This window comes from Sylvia atricapilla, chromosome 26 (assembly GCF_009819655.1).
Source record: "Sylvia atricapilla isolate bSylAtr1 chromosome 26, bSylAtr1.pri, whole genome shotgun sequence".
Taxonomy (NCBI): domain Eukaryota; kingdom Metazoa; phylum Chordata; class Aves; order Passeriformes; family Sylviidae; genus Sylvia; species Sylvia atricapilla.
The window spans coordinates 1,550,954-1,572,570 of record NC_089165.1 but is presented as its reverse complement, the minus strand read 5'-3'; the positions used below and the strand labels follow the sequence as shown (position 1 = coordinate 1,572,570).

At 45.6% G+C, this 21,617-nt stretch overlaps 1 protein-coding gene across 3 annotated transcripts in view; it reads left to right on the top strand.

The window, feature by feature from the left end:
- Positions 1 to 20,348, top strand: part of AP3D1 (adaptor related protein complex 3 subunit delta 1) — a 42,917-nt gene extending 22,569 nt beyond the window's left edge. The window contains exons 10-33 of one of the 3 annotated variants that reach the window (XM_066336491.1): positions 285 to 334; positions 734 to 782; positions 1,552 to 1,697; positions 2,382 to 2,530; positions 2,623 to 2,853; positions 4,282 to 4,513; positions 4,895 to 5,040; positions 5,167 to 5,308; positions 6,052 to 6,123; positions 6,863 to 6,938; positions 7,691 to 7,890; positions 8,557 to 8,630; positions 9,766 to 9,789; positions 10,835 to 11,039; positions 12,253 to 12,315; positions 12,942 to 13,040; positions 13,787 to 13,936; positions 14,059 to 14,106; positions 14,461 to 14,650; positions 15,690 to 15,778; positions 16,747 to 16,832; positions 17,169 to 17,290; positions 18,014 to 18,093; positions 18,248 to 20,348. In XM_066336491.1, the coding sequence (XP_066192588.1) occupies positions 285 to 334; positions 734 to 782; positions 1,552 to 1,697; positions 2,382 to 2,530; positions 2,623 to 2,853; positions 4,282 to 4,513; positions 4,895 to 5,040; positions 5,167 to 5,308; positions 6,052 to 6,123; positions 6,863 to 6,938; positions 7,691 to 7,890; positions 8,557 to 8,630; positions 9,766 to 9,789; positions 10,835 to 11,039; positions 12,253 to 12,315; positions 12,942 to 13,040; positions 13,787 to 13,936; positions 14,059 to 14,106; positions 14,461 to 14,650; positions 15,690 to 15,778; positions 16,747 to 16,832; positions 17,169 to 17,290; positions 18,014 to 18,093; positions 18,248 to 18,343 (2,819 nt within the window). In that variant the 3' untranslated portion in view covers positions 18,344 to 20,348. Of the gene's footprint in view, positions 1 to 284; positions 335 to 733; positions 783 to 1,551; positions 1,698 to 2,381; positions 2,531 to 2,622; positions 2,854 to 4,281; positions 4,514 to 4,894; positions 5,041 to 5,166; positions 5,309 to 6,051; positions 6,124 to 6,862; positions 6,939 to 7,690; positions 7,891 to 8,556; positions 8,631 to 9,765; positions 9,790 to 10,834; positions 11,040 to 12,252; positions 12,316 to 12,941; positions 13,041 to 13,786; positions 13,937 to 14,058; positions 14,107 to 14,460; positions 14,651 to 15,689; positions 15,779 to 16,746; positions 16,833 to 17,168; positions 17,291 to 18,013; positions 18,094 to 18,247 lie in introns of those variants that run through there. The other 2 variants (XM_066336493.1, XM_066336494.1) reach the window with 2 other exon arrangements.
- Positions 20,349 to 21,617: the final 1,269 nt, after the last annotated feature.

Sequence of the window (21,617 nt, the reverse complement as noted above, 5' to 3'; positions counted from 1 at the left end):
CTGTAGTGACAGCAAAGAAGAGCAGCTTTGACCTGGCTGTTGCAGCTGTTTGCACCTTTACACCTTTTTGCCTGCCCCCTTATTATTACTGTTATGGTGTATGAAACTCTTAAGTTCATGTCACAACGTTGTCTCCTCACTCCAGACCCCCAAAAGTCCAAGCAAACAGACAAACAATAATCTAGCACCTTTCCCTGAGAGCTGAGGGTGTGGGCTGTTGGGTGATGGTGTTTCAGTCACTCCCAGCACAGAAATACTGACTGGAATTTGTGCTTCTGTTTCAGTTCTGATCTCTCTGTCCTCGGGGATGCCCAACCACAGCGCCAGCATCCAGGTGGGACACTGTTTGAGGGCTGTTTGTTCTGCTCTGCTGTGGGATCCCAAGGGCCAGGGAAAATGGGGTTGTGTTCTTCTGCCAGAAGTTACAGCAGTAGCTCCCTAAAGTGCTCTCCCTGTGCAATCCTGTAGACTGAAGCATTTCCTATATCAATTCCCCTACATAATTCACTCCAAAATGCAGAGTCTGAGAGTTTTCCCAACTCTTTATTCACCTTCTGCTATCAATACAGTCATACAGAGGTTCCTTTTGTTTGGAGGCCTGTTCATGCAACAAAACCCTCTCACCTGGAGACCTCAGGTCTTGGTCAGATACTTCCTTGTGTATTGAGTAAACGTCATGGAGATTTACTTTAATTAAGACCTGTAATAAACATGGTGTGGTCTTTTTTTCCAGCTCTGTGTGCAGAAGTTGAGGATATTGATAGAAGATTCTGACCAGAACTGTAAGTATGGTGCTTGTCTTCATGGAGCTCTTGGACCCCAAGCCCTGGGGAAATGCTGCAGCAGCCTCAGAGGGGTTGTGGTGCCTGGTGTGCTGTAAACAGTTGCTGGGGGGTTTAATATGGAAATCATTGAGTGCTTCTTTATAATAATATTTTTAAAAACAAATGACAACAATTATTACTGCTGTTTGTGGTTTTGTAAATCTAAAACAGTTCTTTCCATGCTCTGGGATTTCCCTTTTTATAGACTGGCTGCTTGGAAAGCAGTGGCAGCTATTTTCAGCAGAGTGAGCATAATAGTGAAATGCAAGAGTGTTGACTTACTTTAGTGATGGCAAAGAATACTGGGAAATTTTTCTTTTGTGCAGCTCTTTTTTCTGCCATCTGAATTTTTCCCCTTGAGAAAAGGACTATTACACACCAATCTTCAATGTGTGTTCAGCTCAGAGCCTGTTCAACTTTTGAGCATGTTCTCAAAGCCCAGCATTTCTATTTATTAAATACATATTTTTGAATCAATGCTAAAACTTGAGGTGCAGGAAGATCCTGATGAGGGTTATATATGTAACTACTTGTCTGTCTGTGAAATTATGAAATTAAAGACTGTAGTCTGTGATTCACCATTCTCAAAGATGCTTTTCTTCATCACAGATTTTTATTCAAGGGTTTCAATACCAAGTGCTTCTGCTGAAACCAGCTTTAGGATTTCATGCTCAGCACAAAAGAGTGTTTCTATATTTGGAAAGAAGTTTTATTTTGTCTTTCACAGTGAAGTACCTGGGACTGTTAGCTATGTCCAAAATCCTGAAAACGCACCCCAAGTCAGTTCAGTCTCACAAGGATCTCATTCTCCAATGTTTGGATGACAAAGATGAGTCCATCCGACTCCGAGCTTTAGATCTCCTCTATGGCATGGTATGTTCCTGCATTTATTTCCTCTGCAGCCCCCCTGACCCTTTAGGAAGGTGATGTTTAAGGCAAACATGCAACTTTCTCTGCCCACTTCACAGCAGACTTTTGATAACAGCTCCCATATCTTTTCTGGCACTTATGATAAGTGAAATATCTGCCTCAGCATGAGGGCTTTAGAAATTCTGATTCAGACTGGATGGAGTTTTTCAGTTTCCCTGTTGGAAATCACCCGTTTTGAAATCCATTCCATTGCATGTTAATGACTCCTAAATTTGTTTTAAACTCTTAAACTTTGTAATTTGACAGTAGAAGATTCACTTTCTCTCGGATTTCTGTATTGCTGATAGTAATTCTGATCCTCAGCTGTTCCACAGCAGGGTCATCACAGAATCACCTGGGTTGGAAAAAGCCTTGGTGATCATCAAATCCAACCTATGACCTAACACCATTTAGTGGCATGGCACTAAGTGCCACATCCAGTCTTCTTAAACATCTTGTAACTTGTGCTGTTTTTTAACAAAAACACTGAACAGCATTGAACAGGTTCATTTTTGAATTGGGGCCCACAGAGGTGGTTCTGGTTTCTTGGTAATGTGATGTAGGTCCAGAAAAGAGCCATCAGCTGCTTTACTGGAAGGATGTGGCTGTGTAGAAAAGTGGTTGAACCCTTCACCACCTCTTTAACAGGTCTCCAAGAAGAACTTAATGGAGATTGTGAAAAAACTGATGATTCACGTGGATAAAGCCGAAGGGACAACGTACCGAGATGAGCTGCTGACCAAAATCATCGACATCTGCAGCCAGTCCAATTATCAATACATCACAAACTTTGAATGGTCAGTGCTTTTAGCTGCCACCTTGGAGCTCATCACAGAGATCGTGCAGGGTTGTGCTCTGATAACCCACCCACCCCTTCCCCTTTCCATAGGTACATCAGCATCCTGGTGGAGCTGACACGGCTGGAGGGCACGAGGCACGGGCACCTGATCGCAGCGCAGATGTTGGATGTGGCCATCAGAGTGAAAGCCATCAGGAAGTTTGCAGTGTCCCAGATGGCCATGCTGCTGGACAACGCCCACCTCATCGCCAGCAACACCCAGAGGAACGGCATCTGTGAGGTGCTCTATGCTGCTGCCTGGATCTGTGGGGAGTTCTCTGAGTAAGTGTGGACAGAGCCTGGGGTGCTGTGAGGGGCAGCTTTTGGCCAAAGCTGTTGGTCACTGAAATGTGTTTTTGAGAGATTTGTGCTTCAGAGTATGTAGGTTAATGCCACCAAAGTGATGGCTTTTCTCTGGTTCCCTCACACTGTCATCTCCTCAGCTCTTTCTAGCCAAAACATTTTTAATTATCTGGTCATTTTTCCTGTCTCTCCAGCCTTGCCTACTCATGCAGGAAGCCATAGTAGTGAATCATGGAACTCCAGAATATTCTGAGTCAGAAGGGACCCACAGAGATCATTGAGTTTAACCCCTGTCCCTGCCCAGACACCCAACAATCCCACCCTGAGCATCCCTGAGAGCCTTGTCCAAACCCTCCTGGAGCTCTGGCACCTTGGGGCTGGGACCATTCCCTGGGGAGCCTGGGCAGTGCCCCAGCACCCTCGGGGGGAAGAACCTTTCCCTGAGCTCCAGCCCAGCCCTGGCACAGCTCCAGCCCTTCCTGGGCTCCTGTCCCTGTCCCAGAGCAGAGCTCAGCCCCTGCCCCTCCGCCTCCCCTCAGGAGGAGCTGCAGCCCCCGAGGAGCCTCCCCTCAGTCTCCTCTGCTCCAGCTGGACGAGCCAAGTGCCCTCAGCCTCTCCTCAGACCCTTCCCCAGCTCCGTGCCCCTCCTTTGGACACTCTCCAACAGCTTTGGTTACTTCTCGTATTGTAGGTATAAGCTGTTAGATCTTAAGACATTGAAGGAGCTCTTTAATCATTAAGGTCTACCCCTATTTATATTATAGAGAAGATGTGTAATCACCATGTTTGAATTCATTCATTGAATTCTCTCCTCCTTTGCCCTTGTTAAAAGGTTTTGGCAGAGCCCCATCATCCTGGAAATTAAAAGTTGTCATCTTTTTGCTCAAAATTTTTCAATGCCCACTGTTGCACAATTTGCAGTGTTCTTGGACCAATACAGTTTTTTAGCTTCAACAGATGTTTTTTCTCTTGCTTGTGCAGATACATCTGTAACCCAGCTTTTATTCTGGTAGATTGGATGGGTGTGGTACTGTGGTCTCTTACCTGCTGGTTTATTGTCTCCTAATTGCCACTCTGAATACTGACTCCAGTTTAAATCCACACTGTAGGTGTGATATTGGGGGAATGCTGGTACAGCTCAGATCTTCATTTTCTTAAAAAAAAAATTGTGCAAAGAAAACTGCAGATGAAGAAGTAAGAGGATATATATCTTCTGTTCCAGTGTGATCACTTTTTTACTTAGAAACAATGTCAGCTTTTTTGTAACAGTTACTTTTTTGTGCATCTTCCATTTAGTTGTGAGCAGATAATTTTGAGTAAGAGCGTGAGATCTATTAAAACAGATTAAGCACTGCCTGCTGGATTTTATTTTTGCTTGCCTTTCATCTGTGTATTCTGTCCTTACAGACACCTTGAGGAGGCAAACCAAACCCTGGAAGCAATGCTGAGGCCCAAAGTTACAACCCTGCCAGGCCACATCCAGGCTGTTTACGTGCAGAACATGGTGAAGCTCTATGCATCCATCCTGCAGCAGAAGGAGCAGGCTGGGGAAAAGGAAGCAGCTCAGGAAATTACACAGCTGATGATCGAGCGCCTGCCTCAGTTTGTGCAGAGTGCAGATCTGGAGGTTCAGGAGAGGGTAAGAGAACAGAATGACTTTGGGATTTATCATGGGAAGCGTTGGAGAGCTGGTTCTCTGTGGCCATGCACATTTTCTATAAGCTGTTATCAGTGATAAAGCCCAGATCTTATTGCAGTTTGATGCCATCTCTGAAGGCTGCCAGCAAGATCTTCACTCAAAACATTTTAATTTTAAAATCATTCAGGCACATAAGGGCACAAAAAGGACCCAGCTAAAAGAGAAGCTTAATATGGACATTTTACATTTGCTCTAAACCAGCAGTTTGCTACTTCTCTTAATTCCTTTATTGGAGTAAAACAGCTTCTGTTGACTTCAGTCGATTTGTTTGGTTCAACTTGTTAAATATTACTCTGAAACCACTTCTGCATTTGTTTTTAGGCTTCTTGCATCTTGCAGCTAATAAAATACATTCAGAAACTACAAGTAAAAGAAGTTCCTGTAGCTGACGAAGTGATAGCCCTGTTTGCTGGTGAACTGAACCCTGTGGCTCCTAAAGCACAGAAGAAAGTCCCTGTTCCAGAGGGGTAAAGTTCTTTCTCTTTTCCAAACCCTTATTTGAACATAAAATAATAAAGCAAAGTATATGATGAGACACTGAAATACTCAAGGGGTACTGAGTCGAGCTGTTTGTTTGCTACAATTCTTCCCAGCCTGGACCTCGATGCCTGGATCAATGAGCCTCCATCTGACAGTGAGTCTGAAGATGAAAAGCCCAAAACAATATTTCACGAAGAGGAGCAAAGGCATTCCAGACACAGACAGCCAGAAATAGATGAAGAGGAACTGGCCAGAGTGAGTGAATGTTTAAATGCTTTCCCCTACCTAATGCAGTAGTAATCTAAGTGGTGCTGGAGCAGTGAGGGCTGTTGTGAAGTAGCCAGGGAGCCCTTCTGCTCTCCATAGCTCAGGAAAGCTGATCCCTGATGTGAGCTGATGCTTATGGACTTCAGCAGCTTCTGTGAATGAGTGTAATGTGATTGTGCTCAGCAGTGGTCCCAGCCTTCCTGCCTCTGACATCTTTGGTTTCACAGAGAGAGCTTGTTGTTAGATGGATCTTCACTTCTTCTTCTCCTTGCAGAAATGAAAACAGGAACATTCCAATTGCCATCAAAAAGTGATGTCTGGGAAGTTATCTCTAGTCTATAATTAAAAAGCAAAGAAGGATGTTCTAAGGAATATTAGTTATAGCATCATATACAATGGCTTGGGTTGGAAGGGGCTGTAAAGCTCATCTCATTTCACCCTCTGCCATGGGCAGGGACACCTTCCTCTATCCCAGATTGCTCCAAGCCCTGTGCAACCTGGCCTTGAACTCTTCCAGGGATGGGAATTAGTAATGGTACCTGCAGTTCTATCCTAGTGTGTCTGGTAACTCAGAACTGCTTCATCACACACAAGCTGCTCTGCTCTAGCCTTTTCACAGTAGTTATGTATTGTTCCAAAAAATGCAGGGAGCTTTTGTTTTGCACTTTGGTTTCTTTTATCTCTTTGTTTACAAACAGATATTGTAACTGCAAATCCTCTTTTGCTTTTAGCGTCGAGAAGCCCGGAAACAAGAACAGGCAAACAACCCATTTTATATTAAAAGCTCTCCTTCCCCTCAGAAGGTGAGTCTGAATTGCAATATCTTACTGGCCTGTGCTGTCATTGTGTGAAGGCTCCCTGAATATCAGAGCTGCAGCCTCCTCTGGGACATTTCTGCTATTTCTCCTGCAGTTCTGACCACTTTATAATGCATGTAGGTGTGGCTGCCCACAACTGTTTTTATAACTCCTGTTTGTGTTGAGAATCTCCTGAGTGACCTGGTACCCCCAGAGCAGCCTGTGAGAGTCTGTGCAGTTTGTCCCTGCCCTGGGTGATGGCAACATTCACATCCCCAGGCACCACACTGAGTCCTGCAGAGGTCACCCTGGAACACACACTGTGTTTTGTGGATCAGAAAGTTGTTGTGGTCTCTGAACACCATTTTTTTAGAGAAAGAATTCCTTTATTCCCTCTATATCTGAAGGACTGCCCCGTGTTCCTCAACTCCAATCTCCAAATTTATCTTCTGAAGTGGCAAGTTATTAGCAATAAAACACCAAAAATTCTTCCAAGAGCTGCAATAATTCTTCAGGGCCGTAGTGGGGTTAAAAACCTGTAGCTAAGAGTAGGGTCCTTTATAAGAGTTATCAACTGTCTTTAAAACACACTCTGGTACCACACAGGATTATTAACAAGCTGTTCTATTCCTATCCTTCAGAATGTTCACTTAAGGGATTGAACTGCTTGATGTTTTGCAATGTGCCTGTTTACAGAAATTTGTGCTGGCAGTGCTCAGAACGTAACAAATCTTTCTTTCCCCAGCGATACCAAGACACTCCAGGTGTGGAACATATTCCTGTGGTCCAGATCGACCTTTCTGTCCCATTAAAAGTTCCAGGTAAGCACAGCTAATCTCTAAAATTAAGCAAAAGTCATAACTCCTGCTTAGGACTTCCACCTGAGGTTTTGAAGTGCAAGGAACATGCTTTCATTAGTGTGTTCTCTCCTTAATTTATGTTTGACTGTAGTATTTTCCTTCCTTGAAAGTCTGAGTTCCTTTCAAGATAATGTTAGAAATAGTTCTGTGATCAGGTCTGTAGCATGTAGTATCATACAGCCAGTCTAACACTGTTCTGTGTGGGAGCAATCACCTTGAGGATATCTTAGAGGTCTGATGGAGGTGATCAGGAGACGTGAAATAGAATCTAATGGTAGCGATACTGTTTGAATATCTTGTTTCAGTTATCAGAAGTAGTTGTGTATCTAAGGAGTGGTTGGATACAGCACTGAAAAGCTGTTGATAAAGTGCCTTAGGTTGCAAGGGGTGAGTTCTAAGTGCAAATATTTAAGTTTTTTCCAAAAGTTATCAGTACAGCAGCAGTATCACCAGTTCTCCTTAAAATCTCAGTGTTTGGGTGCTCGTTGTAATGCAATAATGCAGCCAAGAATCAGGGAGCAGGACTGAGCTCTGTCCTATTTCTAGAGAGATGGAGTGGACAGCGAAGCTGGTGCCTGGGGGGCAGTGTGAGGTGATGTGGAGGCACAGGGAGGTGTGGATCTGGCTGGCTCTGGGAAGCTGGAATCCTGACATGGTGTTTCAGTGCCCAGTGCGTGTGCTCTGTACCTGAGAGCAGCTTGGCTTTCCCCCAGGAATGCCCATGTCAGACCAGTACGTGAAACTGGAAGAAGAGCGAAGGCATAAACAGAAACTGGAGAAAGACAAGAAAAAGAAAAAACAGAAAAAGGAGAAGAGAGGGAAACACCATCGCCACAACTCCCTGCACACGGAGAGTGAGGAGGACATTGCTCCAGCTCACCACGTCGACATCATCACAGAGGAGATGCCAGAGGTCAGTTCCTATGGTTGGAGTCTGAGATTCATCTCTCTGCAGCTCTTGAGAGATTTTTGCCCCCACAACTGCAGCCAGTCTGTGATGTGGCAGGTCCAGACCTGTGCTGTCTTGCAGAGCTCTTTCAGAAATGACTGAGATGATCCCAAGCCGTTCTTTGCAGGGGAAGAAATTACTGTCTTTTTCTTTTTTTTTTTCCCCTCACAAAAAGACAAAAATTGCCACTGAAGCTATTAAAAAAAAACAACAAAACAAAACAATGTACCTCCCTGCTCTAAAAGTAACGCTCTCCAAATAGCATTTATTATGCTCTGCTGTTTCACTTTGACAGTAACTTGGTGTCTAGTCAGCATCTTTGCAGCTGATGATAATTAATTGCAGATGCTAATGATGTCATCTGTATTTGTTTCTAAAATTTCCTTTAATCAAAACCGAACAGCAGCAATTCAAATCCTGCTGTTTATGATGAAGTTGTTTCTGTTCTAAATTAATCTTGAAACTGGATGCTGCATTGAAGTGCATTGTTCCTATAACTTACTGTGCCTGACTGCAGCTGACCTGGTGCAGGGTTCACAGGCTCAAAAAAATTTAATTTAGGTGGTGTTTGAGTTTGAAAATTTCCATTGGTTTTCTGCCTCAGTGGGTGTCTCTTTATCTCTCCTGCAGAATGCTTTGCCCAGTGATGAAGATGACAAAGATCCCAATGATCCCTATAAGGCACTTGACATAGATTTGGATAAGTAAGTGGCAGTTTTGTGTGTGAGTTCACTGAGTTGCTAAGGGAATGCCTGAGGGCAGGGCTGGGGCTGAACAGGCCAAGGCACTACAGGTCACGCTGAGAAAAGGCTGAAATCTCTCCCCATGGCTTTGATGAAACCTCAGGTACTCATCCAGCTTTGGCTCCCACTGCAGCTTGGATGATAAAATCTCAACTCCTGAGTATGAGAGAGGTTTGGGAGGGGCAGGGGAGTCACTAAGTGTGGTGTGAGTGTGACTGAAGGAGTCTGGAAGCACAGACAGTGTCACTGGATCAGGCGTGGGTTACTCTGAGCTTTGGGTGTCCCACAGTCTCTCTGCTGTGACCTGTGTTGGCACTGGGTGTGACCTGTGTCCATCTGTCCCCCTCAGCAGCTCTGTCTGTGGCAAGCCTGTGCTGTGATCACTGAGCAGTAGCAGCCAGGCTGTCCCTTCCCACTGCCCTGTGGCCTTCAGTGTGGTCCCAGTGCTGTGAGTTGGTGGAGCTGCTGTCACACCTGTCACACCTCGAGCCCCTGCACCCACATGACCATGAGCCCTTGCTGATCAGTATTGCACATGGAGATTGGTTTGGATATTTTTTTGTTACTGTTCTACAAAATCACCATGCTAAAAAGAATTGCTAATTTATGGTCCAGGGATGCCTCCTGTAAAGTTTGGAAGACTGTACAGGCCCGTGTTTGTGTGTACAATCTCTCTCTTCCTCTGATACTTGGGAGTCAGTGCTGTTCTTTGCAGTTTCAAATTTATAGGGCTGTGGCTTCTCAGTAACTTGTGAAAAAGTGTCCTAGCATTTTAAAAAAGTGAATAAAACAGCTTCTGAGGAACTTCCCTTTTTGTAAGGCCAGTGAAAGTCTGCAGGGACAAATCTACCAAAGGGAATTAATTTCTGACTGTAGCCCCTGTATTTGCATGGTCATTCTCACCAGCACTGGGCACACCCAGCAGAGCAGATCCTGGGTGCTGTGCTTCAGGAGGCATCCAGGGCTGTTGGATTGTTCCATCCATTCCCTCCCCTGGGCCATGAGTGCTGTGCTCTCCTGTCATGGTTTCTCATGTCTGTGTCCTCTCTCTTTCTTTCTGTGCTTGCACTGCTCTGTCTGTCACGCTCACACGCAGTCTGGTTTCAGGGAAGCCTTCCAGGTAAGAACATCTCCTCAGTGTTGACCTTTGTCAGGTTGGTTGATTTTGGACAGTGCAAGTCCTTGAAGGGTGATGGAACTGTTAAATCAGTGACCCTCACATTTTTGAGTCTGTTTTGTCACTGGTTTTCAGCACCAATGCTGTTCCTGTACAGGTCTATCTGAAATAGTAAAAAATTAGGCCTGTTTGCTGTTTAATCTTCCCTTAGCGTCTAAAAGTGAAAAATGAATTGGTTCTGATTCTTAATGCAAAATTTGCAAAAAATTGAGGCAATTGAGGCCATTAGAAGTCTTCCTGAATTGATGTTTATTATGCAGTTGTGAAAATTAACATTAAATAAAAGCTAAGAAATAGAAAAAGAAGCAGTTGGTGAAATTCTTGCTGATTTCTGGAAGTGTTTGACAAGAGTGAGAGATTTTTGTGGGGCTTTTTCCCCCAAGTAGTGGATTTAGGATACAGTGTAAATATGAACTGCTATTGGTGCTTTTTGGAAACGGGTGTGTGAAGTTACATTTACTTACAAAATGTGATGGTAGAGTAGAAGTTCATAGTGCAAACTTCCAAAATTAAAATGACTTAGAGTGATTTCCAATTGGACTAATCTATTCATCAGGAACAGCAAACCCCACACCCTTCAAGGGCTGCTGGAGCCATGCTGGCATTCCACTGCTCGAATTTCCGCTCTCTTGGAAATGCTGTTCCACATCTTTGCTTGTCCTTGGAGAGGGATTCTGTGGAAACGCAGTGTAACACTGCGTGGAGCTGTTCCTCTGTGGGTGTTACTCAGCCTGCAGGCCTCTGGCTGGCACCTCTGAGGGTTAAACAGCCCGACCTTGGCTCACAGTCACCTTCCAGTTGTTTCTTTTGACTCCTAACCCACAAGGGCAATGTCTGCAGTTGCATAAATGAACTCCAGGTATAGAAGTATGTGCTGATTTCAGGCTTGGGGGCCCAGCTCTCTAAAAACAAAGTACACCTTGTCTTGGACAGGTCATCTGGCTGAGGGAGGCTGTTTGCAGTAGGTAATGGGCTCTTTCTTTTCAAGACCCTTAGCAGACAGTGAGAAGCTGCCAGTGCAGAGGCACAGGAATGTCGAGACCCTGAAGTCACCAGACTCAGAAGTTCCCCTAGTAGAGAAGAAGAGCAAGAAACCCAAAAAGAAGGAAAAGAAACATAAAGATAAAGAGCGAGATAAAGGAAAGAAGAAAGAGAAAAAGGTGGTAGAGGAGGAGGAGGAAGAGGAAAAAAAGGTAATTCTCCAGGATTTGTATTATTTTAGCTCCTGCTGTTTATTGATGAGTTTGGTTTGTTGCTTAGGAACAGTTGCATTTGACAGTTCAAACAGCTGAATGCATTCAACGTCTATTTCCTTAAATTTTTACAACTGTTGCAGCAGGTATTTAAAGGTTTCTGTTAATAAAAGTAACATTTACTTAGCCTCCTAATTTAGCAGAATTCAGCTTACTGCAGCCTACACAGCAGATCTGCCAGAGCTCACGTGGAGGCTGAGTTTGCTGATATTTTGTCTGTTCTCCAAGTGGGGAAGTCCTTAGCAAAATATCTGGAACTCGTGTTGTGAGTGTCATTTGTTCTGCATCCTGTCTCCGTGTACTCCAGAACCTTTCAGTTTTAAACCCTGCCATTAGCTGCCAGTTGCTCTCAGGATTTGAAGTAGCCACCTGTTAAGCCCCTGCAGAGCTGCACTTTCCCTCTGCACTGCAGCCCTTGGAATGCTGGGGACAACCTGGTGTGGGCTGCTGGGCAGGTGCTGTCACTGGGCCCAGCTTTGGAAGTGCTCTGAGAGTAGAGTGAAGCTTCTTGGTGTGTTTGCTCCTAAATGTATCACAGCATCTGTGCATGAGGAGCATTCTGGAGGGCTGCATTTCCATGGGAACTTAAGGTTTTGATTTAATTGTTGTAGAGTCACAGAATGCAGACTTGTTTGGGTTCAAAGGAACTGTAGAGCTCCTCCAGTGCCACCCATTGCCATGGTGGGAACACCTTCCACTGTCCCAGGCTGCTCCAAGCCCTGTCCAGCCTGGCCTTGGGCACTGCCAGGGATCCAGGGGCAGCCACAGCTGCTCTGGGCACCCTGTGCCAGGGCCTCCCCACCCTCACAGCCAACAATTCCTTCCCAATATCCCATCCAGCCCTGTCCTCTGGCAGTGGAAGCCATTCCCTGTGTCCTGTCCCTCCATCCCTTGTCCCAGTCCCTCTCCAGCTCTCCTGGAGCCCCTTTAGGCCCTGCCAGGGGCTCGGAGCTCTCCCTGGAGCCTTCTCTTCTCCAGGTGAACACCCCCAGCTCTTCCAGCCCTTCTTCATAGGACAGATGTTCCAGCCTTGTGATCTTTTTGTTTTGGTTTTCTTTTGTGGTTGTTGTTGGAGGGTATTGGGTTTTTAAGTTGATTTTTAAGAAAGATATAAAAACATTGATGGCGGGATTTTTTTTCTCCTGAAATTCAGGGGGAAGACTTGGATTTCTGGCTCTCCACTGCTCCAGCAGCTGCACCCACACCACAGGCACAGGTAGGAATCTTTCCCCATCAGAGGAAACTTCTCTGATTATTTGTTGCCTGTGAGTGTGCAGGAGTGCTGTGTCATGCTGCAGCACAGAGGGGGAACATCAGCTTCATCTCCTCAACTTCCTGCTGGGGAGCAGAGATATTGTGTCTGCCCAGGTCAGAGAAACTGTAGTGGGAGACTTCAAGCTTTTTCTGTGCAGATCAAGGAATAGAAATAGAAATACAGATGCAGCTCCAAGCTTGGTTGATTTTGTTATTGATGGATATAATGTTATACAGTTGTATGGTTTTATTTCCCAGTATGAGGTAGACTCTAGCAACATTAATAGACATGAGAGACAGAGTGTGAAAGAAAAATTCTCATGAATTTTGATGGGAAAGTCTAGAGGAAGAGACAAGGAATATAAGGGGATGGATTCCTTGGAGGAAATCTTTTGAATCATGTCCTCAGGTGATCATATTTTCTGGGTTTCAGAGGCATAAAATAAAAGCCTTGATACCATGTTAGCCTAATGTCATTTCTGAAATAACAGTTGAGAGGAGTTGTCAGTGTTGAGTTTTTTTGGTGTGGGGTTGGACTGTTCCAGCTGCTTTCCATTAGTGTCAGAATCCTTCTGCTGCTCTCCTCAGAGCGAGCCTGGAATGGGCACTGCTGTGATGGCTGAATCTCAAGAGGTAAAAAAAGAAGAAAGGGAAGAGCAAGACGAGGAAGAGGAGGATGAAAGAAAGGTAAGTGGTTCAAAACTAAGAAGAAATTGCCTCAAGTTACACCAGGGGAGGCCTAGATGAGATATTAGGAAATATTTGTTTATTTTTCTTTTTTAGTGGAAAGGATTGTCGGGCATTGGAACAGGCTGCTCAGGGCAGTGGTGGAGTCAGTGTCCCTGGAAGTGTTCAGGAAAGCCATGGGTGTGGCACTTCTGAACATGGTTTAGTGGTGGATGTGGTGGCCTTGGGCTGATAATGTTCAAGATCTTTTCCAACCTTCACAATTCTCTAGTTCTATGAAGTTGCTGTCACCCTTCAACCATATTTCCTGTCTCAAATTCCTCAAATAGCAGCATAGAGGATTTACCAACAGCATCTGTTCAGTGCAGTGACTGCCTGCAAGTGTTGCATCCTTGAGGGGCTGTGAACACCTCGTGGTCAGAGGTTTGGCCGTTCCCTGAGCCAAGGGACAGGTCCAGTTAAAGCTGAGCTTTCAGACAGTTGGAGAGATTTGGCCTCGTGCTGTTCCCAGGCTGCTTTGGGATATGGGCAGCTGGGGGGAGAGCAGGGTTTACTAGGACTCCATGCAGAATTACTTTTGGGATTTAAGGAATGGTAGTTCTGTTTTGGGTTCTGCAGTAAAGGGAAACTTTCCTTAGTCCAGGAAGTGCAGAGAGCAAGAGTCTGGAAGTGTGGTAGAGGGGGTCATGGCTAGAAGTCAAGGATTTCTTCAAGGATTTGTTGCAGTTTCTTGTTCTTCTTGGTAGAAATCCTCCAAGCATAAGAAGAAGAAGCACAAGAAAGAGAAAGAAGAGAAATCAAAGGATAAAAAGAAATCCAAAAAGAAGAGTCATCACAGGGAGGAGGAGCCCCCAGAGTCAGTGCAGAATGGGACACTAGAGGATGAGCCACTACCAGTGAGTAGCTGTGCCCAGGCCTGGGGACAAGGGGAGCTCAGCTGGCTGGGAGGGGGGGCAGTGACAGCCCTTGTCACAGTCATTAGCTCTGGTGTCACTGTGACTTCTCTCTCCTTTTTCAGCCCATGTCCAGTTACCGCCTTCTTGCTGAAAATCCGTACATTAAAATGGTGAGTTTGGGGTGTTCATTCCAAATGTTGTGTCTCTGTGGTCCCTGAGAGAGGGGTACCCTGAGGATGGTAGAGTGACTTTTTGTAGCCATCAGATAACTGAAGAACTGTCTCAATCCCAGAAAGTAGAACTATAACCAAGATCCATTTCCTTTCCATGTCCCACTTCAATTTCTAAATTAATTCCCAATCCTTAATTTAATTTTCCAATCCTTAGCTGATCACCAGTGGGTTTCCATAATCCTCTAGCTATACCAAATTACCTCCCTTTTGAACCTGGATTTATCCTCATGCTGTGTTCTGTTGCTTCAAGTTTCTGACTGTTCCCTGTGATGTTTTTCCCTTCATTTGCAGACCTATGATATTCAAGGAAACCTCCAGAATGACAGCAAAGTTACTGTGTCTGTTATCTTTGAGAACAAAAGCACTAGCTTCCTTAAGAGCATGGAACTGAATGTCCTGGACTCTCTGAACACTAAAATGCTCCGACCAGAAGGATCATCAGTTCATGATGGGATACCTGTGCCCTTCCAGCTCCCCCCTGGTATGCACAGCTTTGCACAGGGCTCTTGGAGTGTGGCTGGCCCTGCACTGCCCTCCTGTGGAAAGAGCTGCTTGAACTACTTGCTGTTTTCCAGAAAAACATCTCTGCCTGGGTGTTGCTGGGCTTTCCCACAGTTCCCTGGAGAGGATAAGCCTTCTCCCAGTCTGGCTGTAATGCAGGTGGTTCTGCACAGCAAGAGCAAAGCCTTAATCTAGGGCTGGGAGTCCAAATGTCTGAGTTCCTTTTCCAGGTGCCTGCAGGCTGGCACACCTTTCACTACAGAAATCCAAAATTCATGATGTGTTTGCTATGAGATTTAAAATGAGATAAGGTAACAGGTTTGTGAAATGTTAGAATCCACTCAGAATGTATTCTGGAACTCTTGTCCCACTGTTTGAATGGCAGAGGCCTTCTGCAGTGAAGGTTTGTGATAAGGATGTGCAAGGAGGGGAGCTGAGCCTTCCAGAAGTATTAAGCACAGAAATGAAGGATACTGGTTTTGTACAGAGCACAGTAGTACATTAAATCAGTGAACTTCCCTGAATTTCCCTTCCTTCACCAAGGAGTTAATTTGAATCCTGAAACAGCTCACAGAGGGCTGAAGTGGCATCAGGGTGCTTTTCAATCCCCCATGCAAAGCAGGGGGGTACTTGATTTGGTTTTAAATCTGTGTGACACAGACTTGTATATTAAAAGGAAAACATAGAAACATTAGAATTCAAATTAGCTCTGAAAGCTACTCTGAAATGTTTAGAATATAGTTCCAGCTATGCAGATAGTTTAAATATGTGACACTTTGCCCAGGCACTTGCTCCCTAACCTCCACCAAATGTCAGCTCCCATTGCTGCTTCTGAGAGACCCAAGTGCTGTAACACTGTTGACTCACCACAGCAGTTGTGCGTAGAATTCTCTTCCAACTCAGAGAATTTCAAACTTGGTTCAAAAATAGTCTGCACATAAATCAATTTATTCTAACCATTACTTAGATCTGGAAACCATGTTCTGACCTGACTTCTCCTTCTCCTCTCTTCACACTAGGAATCTCTAATGAAGCCCAGTTTGTGTTTACACTTCAGAGTATTGTTATGGCTCAGAAGTTAAAAGGAACACTGTCCTTTATAGTCAAAGTAAGTGCAGCTCTCAGCTGCCTCTGCTTCCTTGGGAACTGCGTCAGGGAGCTGGACTCGGGTGGGAAGCTCTGCTCTTGAGCTTTTTATAGGCATAATTTCATTTCTGCTGCACCAGCCCATTCTGTGAGGAACATTTTCACATGACATCTTGTGCAAAGAGTGCCCCCAATCCTGCGTCAGCACGTCCTAGATTGTCATTCCTGGCAGCGTGTGAGCAAGGCAGCCTGAAACATGTGCCACATTGTCAGCTAGAAAATCACACTGATCTGCTGGGGGGAGGAGACAGAGAACCAGGGTGTGCTCCTCATCTCAGGTGGACACCTCAGCCTGGTAGAAGGCTGGAAAACAAAAATAACAATTAAATTTATGCCGTTATTAATTAAGAGTGGAGACCCAGCCCAAAAATGAGGTCAACGGAAGGCATTGTTTAATAGGTGTTGAGCTGGATAAGACTGTGTGGGTCTCTGGTGTTATTTCAGTACAGTTATTAATGAAAGAGCTGCATGAACAGCTCAAAGGAAATTAATGGAGACAGTTGTGGCTACTCCTGAGTCAGCCATTATCTCTATTTTAAGGAGTTTTTAAAAATAGCATGCTAGTGCTATTTTAGCACCTAAGAATCTGGGAACTATTAATTTATTATTTTGCTCAGGAAATAATGAACTGTAAAACCACATCTCCAAGTGTTAGTTTAAACTCAGTCTGCTCAGTTTATTTCAGCAGAGTGCAGGCAGAAGTGCAGCCCAGTGTGTCCCTTTCCTGTTGCAGGTGCATGTATCAAATCTCTGAGTGGGCTGATACTGTGGTGGGATGGTTCTCAGACTGATCCTTCAGGCCCAGCCAGGCTGTTGCAGAGGGAACTCAGCCCTCAGCTCCTTCCTGATGCCTGTGTGGTGGGTAGGGGTGGCTGCTCCTTCTGCTGCCTCAGAACACCCACTCATCTGCTCTCCTTTGCCTTTTTTCAGAATGATGAAGGTTCAACCCATGAAAAACTAGATTTCAAATTGCACTTCAGTTGCGCTTCATACTTGATCACGACGCCTTGCTACAGGTGAGTGCCTGTGCTGCCCTGGCAGGCTGAGCTCTGCCTGCTCCCGAGGCCGTGGGCAGTGTCTGTGAGGGGTGACTGCTCACACGTGTCCAGTGGCCTATTCCAAGTGGCTCTGCAGAGGGAGCTCTGTGCCCTGCAGGCTGGCAGAGGCAAACTCTGGCAGCAAGAGGGCACAAGTTGCTGCAGTGGACTCTGGGGTGTGGTTTCCATGTTTACTGTAAACCCATTTTCCTAAGCTTGGTAGCACTTAAGCTTCTGTATCCTGACATGTTTCATGGGGCTGATGGGGGAGATTTCACTTGCATTGCTAATAAAACTTTACTTCCTATTCTGCAGTGATGCTTTTGCCAAGCTCCTAGAGTCTGGAGATCTGCACATGAGTTCTATTAAAGTAGATGGAATTAGCATTTCTTTCCAACATCTACTGGCAAAGATCTGTTTTCATCATCATTTTTCAGGTGAGTCTTCCTTGATGCAGAACCTTTTGCAGAATTCCATATTCTAAAATCTCTGCTGTGCTTGGCGAGCACACTACTTCATGGGCTCAGCAATCACAGGAGCAGGTGATGTCCAGATTAAATACATTTGGGAGAGTTTCTCCAGTTTTGCAACACTCAAAGCATGCAGTGTTCTTCAAAATGAATTCTCCTTGTGTCCCTGTGGAATTCCTGCAGCCCAGTGAGGCATGTGACAGGTATCATGGGAGCAGCTGGTGTGGAGTTCAGGCTGTAACTGTCCTCTGGAGGATGGGTTCGATCTGCAGGGCTTCAGACTCCTTCCCCAGTGCTTTGTTTCAGTGAGGGAGAGCCCCAGCTATTCAGGTTTGGGTTTGTTAATTAAAACACAAGCACTGGCTGAAGCAAAACAATTGGCTCTTTCATCATGCTCTGGTGTTCACATTAGACATTGCCTCACTGGAAGTATTTCTGGGGAAGAAATCTACGTTCTGAGCAGTGTTTTTGCCTCAGAACATTTATGGCTTAGGAGACAAATGACTCACCTCGTTATTGTGAAATGTCCCAAAGAGAAGCCAGGCACATCTTAACCCTGACTTCCTCTCCCCTCTGTAGAAGCCTCAGTTCCTCGAGGCGAGTCAGAGCAGTGGTTGCTCTCCAGGGGAAGCAAGGCTTGAATTAAAATTGAATTGAATGAAATGAAATGAAATTGCTGTTTCTCTGCAGTTGTGGAACGCGTTGATTCGTGTGCATCCATGTACAGCCGTTCTATCCAGGGCCATCACGTCTGCCTACTGGTAAAAAAGGTGAGAGCACTGTAACCCCTGAGAGAAGCTAAACCTGGAGCCTTCCCTGCCTTCCTCTGCCTCTTTCCAGTCCCTGAGTTTGGCTGGGAGCACATTTATCCCCTCTTGGAAGAGGAGCTAATGCATTTTTTTTTCTTTATTTTTCCTTTCCAAGGGAGAGAACTCTGTATCCATAGATGGGAAATGTAACGATTCTACCCTGCTTAGCAACTTGTTGGATGAGATGAAAGAGACATTGTCCAAGTGCTGAATACTCCTTATAAAATATTCCAATGACAAGAAACACACCCAGCGTGTAAAGACGAGCAGACCCAAGTGTTAAGTTTCTCCCTCGTACGCATGTACTACCCTGGGGCACGTGCTTTCAGTTAACTCCACCATTGGTTGCAGTTTAGACATTTTAAGGCTGTATGTTATCTTTTTGTTTTCAGAACTTTTTACAAACTGTGGTGTTAACCCTTTCTAGCCCAAAGAGATCCTGGTGACATGACTGGAGGAGGGAGGGGAGGAGGGAGGGAGGGGTGGGCACTATTTATTCAGCAGCTCATGATGATCCCATGACCTTCATCTCTGTGGGATGAGGACTGAGCAGGACTTCAACAGTAGCACAGTTTGTTGCTTGTGCTTATGCCAGGGAAGGTTGACTTAATCCGTGGCCATGAAATATATCTTCAGGGCTGCTGTAGTTGATGTATATTTCTAGCAGAGGCTGGTGCTGGACCAGAAGGCCTCTTTTTTTTTTTTTTTTTTTTTATATATATATATATGATTTATTATTATCTCAAGATCTATTGTGATCAGCATATAAATATCCTCCATCTCCTTGAGCTAATCCAAAGGAGCCCTGTGAGAACTGGGATGTTTGAGTTTCTGTTTATAGTTGTTGCCTTGAGCCTTAACCTTCTTTTAGTGACAGCTGGAAGAGTCGAGTGTGGAAGCGTGAAAGGGGCTGGAAGTGTTACTGTTTGAGTCTGTGCTCCCCTCGACTGCCCCACACACAGAGTCTGTCAGGCCTCTCCCCATTGAGCTGTCTCTGCAGATGTGTTTATGAGTCCACTTCAATTTCACATTCCTGAACAGTTAAGCTGTAGCAAGAAACTGGAAATACAAAGGGGTTTGTTCCTGCTCTTTTATCCTTTGTTCACCAGCTGAGGTTGACCATTACCAGGTTAGAGAAACGGCTGTGGGTGCAGCCCCTTGTGTGCAGGTCCGTGTCCTCCCTCTGGGCTCTGAAACCAGCAGGGTCACTCTGTCTGTGTGCCCCCTCAGTGTCCCTTGGCCCTGCCCTTGCAGCAGTGAGAGCAGATTTGGCAGCAGCAGTGCCCCTGGGTCCCTGTGGCAGAGCCCTCCCTGCCAGGGTGCAGGATGCAGAGGGGGCTGAGGAGCTGCACATTTGGGACTGTAGCAATTGCTGTAGAGAGAAGAAGGGAGAGTCTGGGAAGTGCCCATTCTGCACTATTGGAATCTTGTGGAGTCGCTGACAGGAAAGGGATGTCATGGTGTCCTGCAGAGATGCTCAGTTGATGTCCTTGTCCAACATCCCTTGCTTTCAACTTATTTTTTATTCTCCCTGCTCCATTTCTTTCCTTGCTATTCTGCACCCAGTGAGCAAAACTGTGGAACAGTTTTGCTTCGAGGCACAGGTCAGGAGCACCTGATTGCTCCAAAAAGGTGCCCAGGGAGGAGCTGGCTGGGTCTGCACATCTCCAGCACTACCACCACTCCTAAAACACCGAACCCCTATGCAGGGAGCAGGATAAAGTGTTGATCTTATCCCTTGGGTGATGTCCTGTACTTTACGCGTGTCTTGTGCTCTTTACACTCTTCCCACAGGAGGTATTTTGGCAAAGGCTCTGCTCTGGTGCTCTGGGTTCCTTGCCAGGCCCAGCTCCGTGTCCAACCACGCTGCCAGGACATGGAGGGTTTGGTTTTGGTCAGCCTCCCTTGGTTAGCCAGTTGTGTATTAGAAACTGAACATATTAAAATTGTCTTAAAGGATAATGTTCCTCAATTAGTGTTTGGGTTTTTTAATTCATGGATGAAAACTGTCACTTTAGCATGTAGAGTCTCTTACAGAATCCTGTGCAGTGATTCTAGAATTTTGAAACTGTATGATGTGTTACATTCACAAATTTATTTGCTATCAACATTCCCTGGGGAAAAAAAAAAAAAAAGGAAAAGAAAACAACATACCACAAGCTGCTGTAATGATTTTGTGTCAAGATGATCCAATAAACTTTCAAAACAAAGTTAAATTTTTGGCTTTGTAAATGGTCCTTTCATAACACTGTTCCTGTTTGGATGGACCCAAAACCAAGGCATGGGTTTACCCCAGGGCTGAACAATGTATCTTCAGTGGAGGCAAGAGGAAATCTTCCCGAAGCAGGCAGGGAATTCCTAACACCAGCCCTCTGAAAGGCAACTCTGCAACAGCAGCTGTCACTAACACTGAAATTACAGGAAAAAATAATTCATGTTATCTCAGTTGAATCTCCATTAATTGTTTTATTTTTTGGGATCATGATTGTAGCTAAAATCCAACACTTGGAAAAGTGGGAGCTCTGCTCTGAATGAGGCTGGAATCAGCCCCTGCTCTTGCTTCCTCTTGGCCTCCAGTGACATTTGTGACAAACATGGTGGCATTGAGATGAGGATTTGTCCTGCCACAGCAGGAATGAGGCCTTGCCTTGGCTGATGCCCTGGTGGTTTCCAGTCACACTTGAACCTGTGAGAATCATCTTGGGACAGAAAATCCCTGGGGCTGAGAGTTGGGAGCCCCCAGTTCTGCACTGGGAATTGCCCAGTAACTTGCTGGCCCCACTGCTGGCAGACACTGCTCAGGAAGGCTCCAGGTCCTCTGTTGTCACTACTGCACTCCCCCTGTGACCTGCCCTGGGCTGTGGGAGTGCACAAAGCTGATGGAATGGGATGGGAACAAAAGCAAACCCCAACCCACCAAGTGCCTGGAACAAATCTCAAGGTTTCATTAAGCCACAGGAGCTGAACTGGGAGGGCCAGGAGCTGATCCTGCCCCTCCCTCAGCCCTGCAGTGCTGTGTCCAGTTCTGGGCTCCTCTGGAGCTGCTGCCGTGGGGCCTGGGCAGGGCAGTGAGGATGATGAGGGGAGGAGAATCTCCTGTGAGGAAAGGCTGCAAGAGCTGGGGCAGGGGCAGAGCAGAGATAGATAGAGAGATAGACTATATATATATATATATATATTATATCTATGGATATATATACTTAAAGTGCCTGGAGGCATCAGAGGCCAGGGCCAAGCAATAGGACCACAGGTAATGGGAAGAAACTGGAACACAGGAAATTACACCTGAGCAGGGGCAGGACTTTGCTCTGCATGTGATCGAGCACTGCCCAGAGAGGTGGTGGCGTCACCTTCCCTGGAGATCGTCAGAAGCCATCTGGCCACAGTCCTGCTGTGCTCAGGGGCCCCTGCTGAGCCAGGTGAGCTCCAGGTGCCTCCCAACCTCCATCCGTGCTCCTGTGACGGGGCGTTGCCCACGGACCTGG